The following is a 15,211-nucleotide window of genomic DNA, read 5'->3' as shown; positions in this document are numbered from 1 at the left end:
AAGGAATATACGTAAGGATATCTATGAGGCCATATGAGTTGGTCCCAAAAGCGAAAAAATTTGCTTGAGGGGTTAAAAAAATTATTTAACGGGTTACTCCGCTATAGCTAATATGTAGAAATAAAAATAAATTGTGACGCAGCTATTATGTGAAAAATTATTTTTATTTTACACATGTAAATATTGTACAAAGTAGTTTTTTTGAATAATTTGAAATAACACGATAAACGTAAACGTAAACGTCATTTACGTTTTGTTACATTCACGTAATTTTTTTTCTTATTAATAAAGGTCATAGCTAAGATTTTGCAGAGGGAAATAAAAAAAAAAAAGTCGACAACTTTGCAAACTTTGCCAAGTGCCGATCGGGTAGGACCGACATATTTTTAGTATATTAACTGGTGTGATGTCATTCAATTTCAGAGAAATATTTTTTTAATTTTTTGCGATTGCCACCAAAAGTTGATACAATGCATTGTCATCGACAACGAGTTATCTGCCGAGTTTCAGCTCGATTGGATCTCACCGGTTGATAAAACGGCATTTTGTGAAAGCGTAAAATCGTCGAAATGTGCAAAAATATTATTAATTGTGGGAATTTTCATTGCAGAGGAGCTATGTTTTCTAAAATACATTAACTTTTTTCTTTGTGCGTAGATTTCCTGTAGTTCCTAGGAGCTTGGGAAATTTTCCACGAACCTTTAGATTGTGCTGAGATTGATTACAAATTTAATAACACGTACATTCTGACACTTATTTTAATGGTAGATATAAATTGATGGCGGTGCAATCGTTTAAAATGGCAACACCAAGATGATGATAATAAATATAATGGTCCAAGAAGTAACTTGTTTGGGTCCAAGTGCATGTTTTTTACTTTAGCCAAACGGTGTTCAAAGATTAGTGGTACTTTCCGGAAGCAGATGATTCTGCGTCACATTCCAAGATAATTTCATGTTTAAACATTTTTAATTGTTTAAGGTTTTGCAGGGAAGAAAAATACATGAAAATTGGATTTTTCATTTTTCTGAAATTTATGTAAAATCCAAATAAAACAAAATTCAATTCTCCACTGATATTATGTGTTGGGTGTCTGACTGTTATGGTCGCGTTAAGTGATAAGTCAAGTAAACGAAATTTGCAAATGGCGGCGATTCTTGTGGATACTCGTTATTACTGCTGAGTTTCGGCTTATTTTTTTTTTTTATTTTTTTTTTTTTATTTATTTTACGGCAATATAAAGAAAAGTAAAAAGATATAAAGTGATGTAGTTTGTTCTCAGTCCTCCTCACTGGGTATTCCTGTTCCGAGGTGGACTGTAGGTTGTTGTATGTATGTTGATCATGATTTCCTCATCTTCTAATTTGTTAGTTCCCACAAAATATAAAATAAATTAAGCAAAAAGTATTTATGTTTGTTGCCTGTAGTTTGCTTTGGGGTTACTTCATAAATTTAATGATTTCCTCATTTTCATGTTTAGTTAGCCATAATTTGATGTCTTTTTAAAACTTTTCTATATCCATGGTGTTTTTAATTTCAATAAGAAGGGCATTATATAATTTTATAGCATGGAAATAGTGGTTCTTCTGGCCGAAAGATGTATTTAATTTTGGAATGTTTAGTAGATTTGAGGATTTCGTTCTTGTAGTGTAGGTGTGTTGTTCAGCAAGGTGTTCATATTTTTCTTTAAAATTGAGTAGTGAATTTTTTGAGTACAGTTTTATAATGCTGAACACGTAAAATTTTTTAAAAATTTATTTTGATGGAGTCCTTATGGGTACTTTCAGGATTATTTTTACTATTACTCTTTGTGTTTTAACGAGCTCCTTAATAAACACAGTGATTAAACTATTTTAAACAGTGAAGATTAGTTGTCGAAAACACTGCCATCGTAATTTGGCTGTTGCGCGCCTAGACCTCTACTCTAGCCGGCGGTGCATTTTCGTCAAACGGGAAATATCTGTATTATTCATATTAATTAAAAAAATAAGTAATTTGCGTGTATTTACAAATGAAATGCCATTCCTTGGCTTTAACTAGTGTTTACCGAGTAATTAAAACACTTTTTATCACACACTAGGGCATTTAGGAACTTTTTAAGACAATTTTTTTTTTTTTTTTTTTTTTTTAATTCCTTTATTTTTCCCAATTTTTACATTAATTACATACAATAATTATATAAATCAATAAGAATAATGGGAACCCACTAAGGCGCAGCCTGTGCGTGGGTAATATATTTAAGTTATTATTTTATTGTACCTAGAAATAAACAAATTGTGGGAATATAAAATAAAAACAAGATTACATTTTGTATAAGCGTTTTGTATAAGAAGTGTTTATAATAGTGTATAGTGAAGTTATAAGTGTTTATTGTAATATATGTAATATATGGTGAATATTTTATGAGAAACATAAATTGATACAAATTAAATAAAAAAAGTTTCAACTGCTGTGTCGAAAAGCCATAATTTTAATTCTTTTAAATATTGAGGAAGTTTAGTTATCACTTGAATATTTTTCGGTAAAAGTTTGAAAGTACGAGGTCCAATGAAACTGCAGTGTGTTTGCATTTGTTTTGTGTTCGTTTGGGGAGTATAAAATACATTATTATTTCTAATGTTGGTTCTGTTTTTATTTATTTCGAATTTATTTTTGTTTTTAAAGATGTATTTCATAGTTTGCAAAATAAATAGTTTACGGAGACAGAATAGTTTAGATTCTTTGTATAACTCATCCGTTGAAAATGTTCTTTTCCGACTATACATAACTTTGATGATATAATTTTGAATTATTTGTAAAGGTTTGATATGTGCATTAAGCGCACCGCCCCATCCTATTATTCCGTATAAGAGTGAAGATTGCACCAAAGAAAAATAAATAATTTTCAGTTTTTCAACATTGAGCACTTCTTTTAGTCTGTAAAATGTGTATGTAAGATATCTTAATTTACAGACGGTATTATTAATTTGTGACTGCCAATTTAATTTTGTATCAATAACAATACCTAAATATTTAATCTTTTCAACTTTTCCGAGTTCAAAGCAAGATGAGCATATTTCTTGATTACAGTTAACGTTATGTATTCGAATTTTAAGGTTATTAGGGGGTTTATTTTTACTATTTTTAGAAAAGGTTAGGTAAAATGTTTTATTATAGTTTAAGAAGAGTCTATTACTTTCTAGCCATGATGAGACATATGTAATACATTTTGTTGCCTTCAAAAAAGTTTCAGGCCAGGATTTTCCATTCACTATTATTACTGTATCATCTGCGTAAGATACAATTTTACCAGGGATTATAACATCACATAAATCGTTTATGTATATTAGAAAGAGAATTGGGCCAAGCACAGTTCCCTGTGGTACTCCATTTTTTATTCCTGTTTCAGTACTATAAAAATCCCCTATTTTTGTTTTTTGTTTTCTGTCTTTGAGATAGCTAGTAAGAATTTTTAGTGTATCATTTTTTAAACCTATTTGATTCATTTTTTTAATAAGTAGATTGTGATTTACCGTATCAAAAGCTTTTCTTAAGTCTAGGAATATAGCTAAACTCTTTTTATTTTGATCAACAGATGTGTATAATTTTTTAGTCAGATCGAATATTGCATCTTCAGTGCTTAGTTTTGTTCTGAAGCCATATTGATTTTGGGACAGAATTTTGTTTTGTTCTAGGTAATTCATTATTCTATTTTTGATACATTTTTCAAATATTTTTGAGAGGTTTGAGACCAAGGAAATAGGTCTGTAGTTGTCTAATATGTGCGTTTCTCCTGATTTGTGAATTGGTATTATGATAGAGGTTTTTTAATTGTTCGGGAAAATGTCCTTCTTTTAAGGATATATTAAAAATATGTAGCAATGGAGTTAAAATGTAATGTTTTATTTTTTTTAGTGTGTTACCTGATAAACCATCAATTCCTGTAGAATTTGTTGATTTTAGACCGTCAATGTGTTTATCAATTTCATCTGTTGTGATGGGTGAAAAATATTCTAAGGAGTTAATTGAATCGTTAGTTGAGTCTAAGTGTAAAGATGAGTCTACGGGTATTGTATTATCAATTTTGCTAGAAGATTCAAGTATTTGATCTACTACATTTGTAAAAAAGTTGTTAAAGTTTTCTGCAATAGTCGATTTGTCAGTTATAATATTTTCATTTATTATAATCTCATTGACATCGGTTGATACTTTTTTTTTTTGTTCGTGATTTCATTAATAATATTCCATTTTTTTTGGTATCATTTTTTGCACTATCAATTTTTTCACAATAATACTTCTTTTTGCAATTTCTTATTAACCTATTTAGTAAATTTCTGTACATTAAATATTTCGTTTTCATGAAAGGCATAATTCTTGTGTTATTTTTTTGACAGGCTTTTTGATAATTTAACATCTCTTTGTATAATTTATCTCTTTGTTTGATAGAGACTATTAGTCCTACAGTGATCCAAGGCTTAATTTTTTTATAATTTCTCTTAGCGATGACAATTTTGTTTGTACTTTTGGAAATATAAGCTTCTAGAGTTTTATAAAATAATTCTAATGCTGAATTTGGGTTAGCTATTGATAGTATGTTGTCCCATTTTTCTGAATGAAGTAAATTGTTTAATGTGTTGTAATTAATTTCATTTATTTCAACAGTGTTAGAGTATTCTTTTGAATTTTTTGGACTATTAACTAACATACTAACATTCTACGGACACAAAGATGTTGTGTCCGTAGAATGTTGGGTAGTGGTCAGTAATGTTTGTTTTTAGAGTTGAAGATTTAGTTATAATGTGTTTGTGTGTTTTGATAAATATGTGATCTAGAGTCGTGGAATTATTTAGATTTTCTCTTGTTGGTGAGTTTATGTATGATTGATATCCTGCATAAGACAAACAATCTAAGTATTCATTTGTACATTTTGTTCTTTTGTTGTTTTCATTAATGTTTATATTAATATCACCAGTTAATATTGAAAAGTTAAAGTTATTTCTGTTTGTCATTTTTATAAGTGAATTAAGTTCATTATTGAATAGAGATTCATTTAAGGAAGGTGATCTATAGATAGCTAATAGCAAATAAGTGCAATTACTATGGGTAAATGTTCATTTAATTGCGTTAGCTGTTTTAAAGTCTAGAATTTCGAAGGCAGGTTTTTTAAGACAATTTTTTATAAATAAAGTGATTCCATCGTGACCAGTATGTTTACATTCGGATGAAATAGTTACATATCCTGGCAAGTTATAGGGAATAACTTCTTTCATTTGCGTTTCTGTTAAAATGACAATACTAGGAGAAAAATCAAGACTATCGAGAAGAATACAAAGCTCATCAAAGTGCCTTCTTAAGCTTCTAATATTCATATTAATAATTGAAAAGTTAACGTCCTTAAAGTGATTATTTAGTTCACTAGTGTTTTTACAAATGTAATTTTCATACAAAAAATTTTCATCAGACATTTTGATGGATATAAGTAATTTTCACATGCAATGCGGTTAGATGGTCCTTTATTCTGAAGGGATGTCATTCGGCTGCCTTATATGGATGATTGGAGCTGTTTCATCTTTTCTCATCATAACGTTACCGTTTTTCGCCCAGATGAATTTGTAGCCGAGTCTTGAGGATTTCGCCAGAAACAGGAGGTGTTTATTTAGTTGCGTTAATTGTTCGTTTATGAAAATTTTGTTATCTTCCGGAAAATTTACATTTTTAGTATACAAGACACCATATTTTCTTTTTTGGTCGATGATTTTGTCTTTTGTTTCTTTGTTTTGGAATGATACAATTAAGGCTGGATATTTGTTTAAAGGGTTTTTGTTTCTGATACGATATATATTTGTTATTTTTGATGATTCCATTTCGCATTTGATGGTTTCCATAATATTATTGACTATTTTTGGTAAGTTTTCATTTTCTTTAAAAGGAATACCTTGTATCTCAATGTTATTTTGTTTGTGTAATTGTTCCAGTTTGTTTATTTGCTGTTTTATTTCGTTGTTTTCTGATTGCAGTTGTTTGATCAGTGTATCTTTCTTTTTATTATTTTCTTCATATTCATCAATTTTATTGCAACAAAATTCTACAGATTTCTTAAGATCTCTTAGTTCATTTTTAATTTGTTCTCTAAAAGATTTCATCAATTGTTCCGATAAATCTTCAAACTTTTTTTCCATGAATTTAAATATTTTATTTGTGTTGTAGTCATCATCAGAGTCGCTAGATGGTGTTTTTTTGGTGTTTTTCTTTAGCTTGCTCATTTTAATGTATTTGATGAAATTCACTAGATGGCGTTACACTTATATTATTATAGTTTTTGATTATTATTTTTTATTTTATTTAAAAAAAAGTTGCTTTAAGCAGGGAGCGAACTCAGCTACTCCGCGACAATAGTGAGCAACGCTAAAGTTGCAATCCTCTACGCCACGGCCTATTTATCCGCAACCGTGATAATATTGGTACTAATATGTGATATTAGCCTGACAGTACAGTATTCGGTTTGCGCTAAATAACAATTGCGACAACACTTTCACTGAACACGACACAGATTTAAGATCACTTTAGGATACTGATCAGCGGGCGTTTTAATACAAGTACGCAATAAAAAGTTCACCACTGTTCCGCAGTTATATATTCACCAATATTTTTGGATTATTTCGGTAAATTAACTATTAAATATTGATCATTTATGCAGAGCGATTTTTAGCGTGCACGCACAGTTCGAATGTAGGTACTAGAGTGTGAATTTACTTAGAGGTAAGCACACCTTATTCGACGCGTGACTGTTTAGTACTAAAAACTAAGAAATCGAAAACACTACAATTGACGTACTTTTTGCTTGCCACTTTGAGATTTTTATATCGCATCTATATATATTGTAACCTCATTGCAATTCACAGATCAAATTTATAAATAACAAAACGTTAAAAATCCAAAAATCTAGTTGTGTTGCCATTCTATTTTTTAATTAAAAAGAACTGTCGAACTCTTAAAGAAATTTTTATTATGAATCACACATAGACTGAATCACATATTTAAAAGATAAAATGATAGTGTTGCCACAGTAATGGAGGTTTTATGTTCCAATTTAAAAAAAAATAAACATTTCATTCAAGGTTCGTAATATATTTTACCTAACTTACATTATATTTTATTGCCAAAATTGTAGTGAATGAATTTTAGTAAATAAACTGAAGTTTTTTGCTATTTTTCTTTACACGTTATTCTCACTCACGCAGATGAGCATAAAATTCGTGTTGTAACTTTCTCCCTAATAACAATCATTAGGCATACTAAGATAAAATGCTATTTTCAGTGATATTTGGAAAGAAAATCTCTGTCAAAACACACAAACTCGACCATGTTGTTTAACCCCTTTAGTGCCATAAATATTTTGTGAAAATGCCAGAAAAAAGTGCGTTTTTATAGATAATTTATATAAAAACAAAAACACTTACCATTTCTGTTATAATACACTAATTTTCATATTTTTTTCAACATTCTCTTCAGAAGGTTTCAAACTATGATAATAAAATCACAGAAATTGAATACTAAATATTTATTGACAAGAAAATAACAGAAAATATATGGAAAATGTACAAGATTTATTTATAAGAGTGTTTTCCTACACAAACACAGTGCAGTCCTTTTTTATACAATGAGCAAATCAGAGCTACTGTTCTTACTGCTGCATGGTGATCAAATAGACAATCCAAGACACCTTCAAAAAGTGATATAAAGTCATAAAAAGTGATGAAACAAAAACTAGGTCAAGTAGGTAACTATTAAACTATGACTCTATATCAATTTTTGAGAGTTAGAACGCAATTCGATGAATAAACATATAAACGCGGGAACAAGACTGTCACTGACGCGTGCCAAAGTGAACTGTCGAAAAGAGCGCTACCGCGTCGCTGGCTTTTTTCGCACACTTACCTATGAGCGCCACGGCGCTTTTCGGCACTGTAAGGGTTAAGTCACCTCTATTAATTCCGCGTCCGATGCCTCAGTGACTAGAAGTGCCTTCTCTGTAATTTTTATAAACCCACTCTAACCGCGAATTGGCCAGTACCTTTTGGTTCTAGCCTATTTAGCACAAGCGCCCTGTCTCTCTTGCATTGCAATCATTACATACATTGTCATCAAGGATAATCGTATATTGCCATTAAGACTATTGGTCAGACTTTTGAATTACGAAACACGCCTGAATTGCATTTCTCGTATTCTTCTTTATTCTATACTAGATGTGAATTCTTCAATAGGGCCGTTAGTCACACCTTTCAATTCACCTTCATATGCGTTAGATCATTGTCGTAAATATAAAATAGGCAACTGGTTTCTTCTTCTTAGACTTTAGAAATATAAATAAATAATTGCTAGCGTAAAGCTGACGCGTTATTAAAATTACGATGACCTCAAACCGCGCTAAGGGAGTGGCTGTAATGAAGAAACCTAATAAATTTACATATTTTATCTAGTTTTATCTAGCCTCTTATTTTATTTATTTATACTGAGTTTTACAGATGTTCACAATTTTTTTTTTTAAATTCGTATTTATCGTAGAAAGTGCCTACTTCAGCACACTCTATCTAATTTTCGAAAACAATCTATTATCACTCAACACAGAAAAATAGTATATTCCCTTCTCTCTACAAGAAGATCTGCCAAAAAAAAATAACATAACCATTCATTCAAAAATTATATAATAGACATTACCTGTAACCTTACATTACCAAAATCATAAATCTGATTTTAAGTATCTCAGAATCTTAGTAGAAAAAAAATTTAAATGGAAAAACCATATCAACTTCACAGTGAAAAGAATAAGAAAACTTATATATTAAACAAGAAAAACAAAGATAAACATATTAAAAAAGAAAACTACGAAAATAGTTTATTATGCATTGATACAGTCCCTATTGTAGTTATTTATTTTGCAAACTGTTTTAATTTGAAATCTTTTATTATTTTGTAATAAATTAAAAGATTTATTGTATTTAATTTTATTTATTTAATTTCTTGTATTATTTTATTTAATTTTTTTATTTATCATATTAAAAAATAAAACAAATAAATTATGCGATCGACACATTTGGGTTATATATTATCAACAAGTGTGGTCACTACCGATGTGAAAGAAAACTGATGTCGCCAATTTACGTAAGACCTTTCGACTTCCAGGCCTCACACAGGACAATGAAAATCAAGAAAGGATTTCGATAGGCGAAATTTTTTTATATTTTTGTCCATAAGTAAGGATAAATTGGGCTTCATTTTGGCACACGGACACGTCCTCGATACACACACACCTATTTATCTCTGACGTGATAAGTATAACAGTGCAAGTGATTTTCCGCAATTAAAGACAATGTGCGGGGTTCAAAATTGAAAATAAACAAGTTGTTGTGGCCTACAATCAATAAATAATGCAAGACACAATGTATCATTTATCATTTATAATCTTTTCCGGCTTACATAAAAAATACTAAACTTAGTAAAGACCTCGACAAGGCGAACGACATTAAAATCATCTACATTAATATACAGGTTTTCTTATTTGTACCCGGCTTTGCTTCCAGTTATATCGCACCGTTAGTTTGACATTTCTTCATTTTCGCAGCATCCCCAAAAATGACATAGGCCATAAGAATTTTATTCCTCAAGGCTTCCTATGTGGAGCTAAGGTAAAAAAATAACAAAAATCACACCTCGAAGTTCAAAGTGCACTTTACCCCCGGACACCCTATGCATATTTTTAAATACATTTATTAAGGCGATGCACTATGTCGTGTAACGTTTTGAATCGAGCCGCTAGCAAAAACTCAATAACATAAGGTTTAAATTCCTGTTTAACACCATTCGCCTGTTTTGATTTATGCACGAAAAAAACATCGCCAAAAAGTGATTTTTATTTTACCTTGCGGACGTTCAGGCGCAAATATTTAATTATTTTATTTAATGTAAAATAAAAAAACACTATAAAATAAAACCATAACCGAAAATGAAATCGTTAGTAGAAGATTTCCTGTAAAAAAAGATTTTATTATTTTTTTCTAGGTTTATAAAAAGACTCGATTATTTCAAAGACTGAGACGTTTTCTACTCGCAAAGCATCTAAAACATTTATAAGCGATAAAATTTTGAAACCAAAACAAGTGATTTTGCATTACTACGTAGTGTATCGCCATTAACACAGATGTATTGTAGTAAAAAAACTTTGTTTCTTACGGGTTGATTTTTGATTGCCTTATTTTGTACTGCCACAATTCGTTTAGATATTATATTCGAAATATATCACTCCGTATTTCAGCTAAAAAACAAAGTAAGAAGATATTTTTTATTGGTTCGTATATAACTACCTAATTAAGAGTTAATAATTATAATATTTGGATGATTTTTACAGCGCTGTTTTTGTGAAAAACCACCTAAAGGGTGCTCAAGTTGTAACAGGTTTGCCCAAGGGATTGGTAGTTACACTTATTATCACTAGGTACCTACTAATAGGTTATTAGTTGTAGCGTATTAATGAATCAATAAATTTTTGTAATTGCGACATCTAACAACCGATGTCAAAAGAAATACGTTTCTAAACCATGATAAAACCAGCGTATAGCAGAACTCACTTATGTTGCGTTTATCAGAATCGCAGCGCATCCTAATTGTTTTGTTGTGTGTACCAATAAACCAGACCATGGGAAAGGATATCGAAGCCTTATAAGGAGAACTAAGTGAAAAAATGAAGGCACGACCTCTAGATGTCTAGATACTAGACAGGTAGAGCGTCCATAGTAATTCGGGTGTCGATTAAAGCATCGACCAGAATATCAAACGTTAACAGGATGTTGGATGTTGACGGTCAAGGTCAAACGTATTGTTTGTTGTTTTGTTGACGTTTGAAGCCACAAATTCGTCCCAAACAATCACAAACATACGTGTTTACGATGGTAAAGAGAACTTTCCGGGGATGGCCTAGAAATTATCAAAAACTTTCTGTTTTGCACGATTGTGTACATTTTTAAATCTTAGTACGTTATTAATGCATCTTGTACCCACTGATACAGTTACTCCATGCTTGAAAGATTTCTCTGAGAGTCGTAGATAGTCTGGTAAAAGAACACCAGTCAGAATTGCGACGTGGCGTGATTCCGTTGAAAACCGTTCGTTTATTTATTTATTTTCACACTTCTTGATTAAAAAACTAAAGTTATTTATAACCTCATGTGTGGAGGTGGACCAAAGTTCAATTTTTGGAACATTAAGGCTGAATTGTGTGTGGGTTTTGTTGGTTCTGTGGTCAGAATAGATTTTGGATAACTTACCGTCAGTCTCATAGGAGTCTCTGCCTCTCGAGTGCCCCCTGATCTGCTCATTGACGATGTTATTCCCTTTGGGCACGTTGAGGGCACTTCGGATGCCCACCGAGGAGTTGTCCAGGTGTCCCGGCCCTATGCGTGGCACGTGACTGCAGCAGTACACCTCCTTGTCCTCCTGTCGGTGCTGATTGTTGTAGTAGGTCTGTGGACAAGATGACACGGTTAAACAAACACACACGGAGAAAACTTACTGATAGGAAATACTGTTAATTTATTAAAAATCTGGTGAAATTATTCGTTTTCCAGTTAAAAACGGGACTGCAGGCCTATAACGATTAAATTGAAAGAGTTCCTAACAAAGTATCAGTTGAAAGCGAATGTTTTATTAGGACGGCGGAACACGTGTTCATACAAATACGGATATTGACATTGACATACTGATACTTATTAGGAAAATAACACGTGTTCCAGATTTATTCGGAATGACTAATATTTCATCAGAAAGTTGGCATGCTGTCACTTTTTTAACAGGATCATTTTTCTCTTTAAAAAAAGTGTGCAACGATCCCTGCCATCTGAAATTGCGCTTGGCGTACCAATTTAAATGTGAATAGGCCCACTGACTCCGATTGACCGAGCATAAACTCGACCGCTCTTCATTTCATATGTCTGTAAATTTGTTTGTACGTTCCTTTTCTGTTTTAAGATGATGGCCGTTTATATGGCTTAGTATGGATAATTTTAATGTGAAATCGTCGTGTTTATTTTTTTAAATAATATGGTACCAACCTGCCCGAAGAAAGTTTGAAAAAAGAATTGTATTTAAGACAGTGACATTTCTATGGACAAATTGTATAATTTCTTTATTCAAATAAAAAGTTACACAATGTGTAAATGTAAATATTTAAGTATCTACATACAAATCTTTGATTTAAGAGGAAATTTTGGTTTTGATTTATTATTATAAGAGATAATTGGAAACATACTTTTTGTGCACAGAAATTTGGTTCCATGATAACTCAACACAGTGATAATTCAACACACTTTTAAAAAGTGATATAGAGTCATATAGTATTCCAAACACTCGCTTGTACCTAGGTTGCATGAAGTTAGTAATAGATACGCAGATGTGGCAGATCTATTTAACTGCACGCAAGGTAGGTACAAGAGGGCTATGCTATCAAATCTTTTCAATCAATATTAATTTAATCTAATTCTACCTTATTTGCACTATAGAAACTTATGTACTTGTATCTCTTGTTTACTTACTTACTTACTCTCTAATGTCATTTCACAATTAAATGCCACATATATTTGTAATTCTTTTTTTTAAATATTTCTACGATTTTAACAGTGACATGTTATCATTGTTTATGGTATATTTATACCGTTGATAATAAATAAATTAGGAACAATGAAATTTTTTTAAACCTAACCTAACCTACTTAACCCAGTTAATAAAGTTTTTGTTTCATCACTTTCCATGACTTTATATAACTTTTTAAAGATGTGATGAATTATCATTTTGATGATTTATCCGGTCACCCAAAAATTTATTTTGTATCTATTTCTGAAATTTGAAGAAATTTCTTATTCTAAGTGAAACATAAATAAAATGTGTAAGTGTTCGATGAACATTCCAAAACCGCTAAAAAAATATCAAGATGTTGTTATAGGAAGATCTGATAAAATGTATAAGTATTCGATGAACATTCCAAAACAGCTATAAAAATATCGAGATGTTGTGATAGGAACATCTTATTGCATCAATAAAATATCAGAGTATTTGATAATATTATGTTCGATTGCCTCAATATTATCAAATAACTTTTATATAGTCTCTAGAACAGTAGGTTATTATTTGCATAATGTTGATATCAAATCGACCAAAAGGTTAACGGGTCAAATGTTGCCAAAGCTGAGAGAGAAACCGAGAGGAAAAAATATACGTGGGATGTATGGGGTATTGTGGTTGATTAAATTGATTTGTTCCCATGATCTACAACAGGACTATCTTATGGACTACTCTCAAATATCCAATTAACGCTGGTTAAGCTGGTTATGTTCTATCTGTCAGATTATAAAATAATTTAATCATTTCGATAACGCAGAAAATCACGTTACGAGGATTAAAGATTGCAACACGGTAGTACTTTTATACAATTCACCACAATCTATCTATAGATCTGCCTCGATGATGAACACTGTAACTCTATCGGTAACATTGGAAACAGCATAAATATTTCTTTTTGACGATGTTTAGATATTTGCTTAAGACGGTGACCGAATAAATCATCACAATGATAATTCATCACATCCTTAAAAAGTTATATAAAGTCATGGAAATTGATGAAAAAAACTTTATTAACTGGGTTATGTAGGTTAGGTTAATTTTTTTATTGATCGTTTCTAATGACTTTATTTCACTTTTTAAAAGTGTGTTGAATTGTCACTGTGTTGGTTATCATGGAACCGCTTAAGACATACAATGTGCAAAATAGATCGCACAACCAGAGTTGAGACGACAGTTTTTCTTGTATTAGAGCAACTGTATACGTATACGCTTCCTGCAACGATGAACTTGCAAAGCGTCACTGAGAAAGAGCTTTATGTCACGCTTACGCTTATACTTACTGTTATTAGCGAAAAAGGCACAACAAATATAGGTATCTACACGTTTTACGGATTAGAATTGATATTCGAATGATTTATAGGGCGAGTTCTTTCCATTTCTGATTCTGAATGTATGAGTGTAAATGAATGTATATAATACGGGGTTTTCCAATAAGAGGTGTTATTTTGATATTGAAAGAAACTTTTCCCGTAAAAGATCAATGGTTTCGTTGCTTGTGTGGCACGTAGCGCCGTCTTGTTAAAGTAAACGTTGTCCAGATCAATACCATCCAATTTCGGCCATAAAAAATCATAATAGAGAGGCTTTTCAACAATAACTCTTGGGTTTTCCGAGCCCCAGATGCGACAATTTTGCTTGTTGACGAAGCCACCGAGGTGGAAATGGGCCTCATCACTCAAGATGATTTGCATTTGATTCACTCAAGTGGATTTTAATAATTTCAATGCGTTGTTGAAGCGTGTATCGTTCCATTTTTATTAATGGCGTAGTTTCTACTTGTCAAATGTAAAAAAATGACAGCTTCACAAGTAACATCTACCGAAATAGCGGGCTATTCAAAATAACACCTCTTATTGGAAAACCCTGTATAATTGTAATAATACATTGATTTTGAAAAATGATTTAATCCATCAGATCAAAACGCTCATGACGTCATGCTACCCTGTTCGCAACGCCATTGCGGAGCACTGTGTAGAGAACTACAACTATTATGACGTCGTCCGATTCAAATTCATTATGCAGCTCTCAGATCTTCAAATGGGGCCCGTTTTAAGAACCAAAAAAATACCTTAAAGTATATTCCACTATGAAAATAAACATTTATTTATTTTGAAAATACACCTTAAACTTTGTTGTTACTCTTTGAAAGCTGGTATGAGCTGGTGTAGGCCGCATTAACAAACAAACCACGTAATTTAGAATACTGGGGCGAAACACTCTTGAGGAGGTGGTGACGTACCAGAGTAGAAAGTTAGTCCGTGCTGACAATATAAATTACTCGATGGAAAGGACGACGCATTTCTTGGTAGTAATTTCAGATATCTTTGCATTTTATCTAGGTGCCCGGGTACTTTCATTCCTACTGACCTTGTATAAACAATAGATACATTTCGTGAATGCCGACTGAATAAATTGTAATTTTTATGCAGGGTCATCGCCAAAATAGGAGATATATGTACTTCCAGAACAACCGAATTCACATTTATTATACTAAATTTGGTTATATTTAAAATATTTTCTTCCTGAAGGTTAGTGCAGTGAATGTTCTTCTATGATAGGTATG

General features: G+C 31.4%; 1 protein-coding gene across 2 annotated transcripts in view; it reads right to left on the bottom strand.

Annotated features, from left to right (window-relative positions):
• The window catches only part of Hil (peptidase hillarin), a 136,919-nt gene that overhangs the window by 110,211 nt on the left and 11,497 nt on the right, over window positions 1-15,211 (bottom strand). For both annotated transcript variants that reach the window (XM_089638855.1, XM_089638856.1), the window contains exon 3: window positions 11,301-11,496. In XM_089638855.1, coding sequence (XP_089494981.1) covers window positions 11,301-11,496 — 196 coding nt within the window. The remainder of the gene's footprint in view (window positions 1-11,300; window positions 11,497-15,211) is intronic.

This window comes from Hesperophylax consimilis, chromosome 13 (assembly GCF_061612785.1).
Source record: "Hesperophylax consimilis isolate HC1 chromosome 13, BYU_Hcon_1.0, whole genome shotgun sequence".
Lineage (NCBI taxonomy): Eukaryota > Metazoa > Arthropoda > Insecta > Trichoptera > Limnephilidae > Hesperophylax > Hesperophylax consimilis.
Note: the sequence above shows the minus strand (reverse complement) of the source record. Positions and strands in the feature narration are given on the sequence as shown.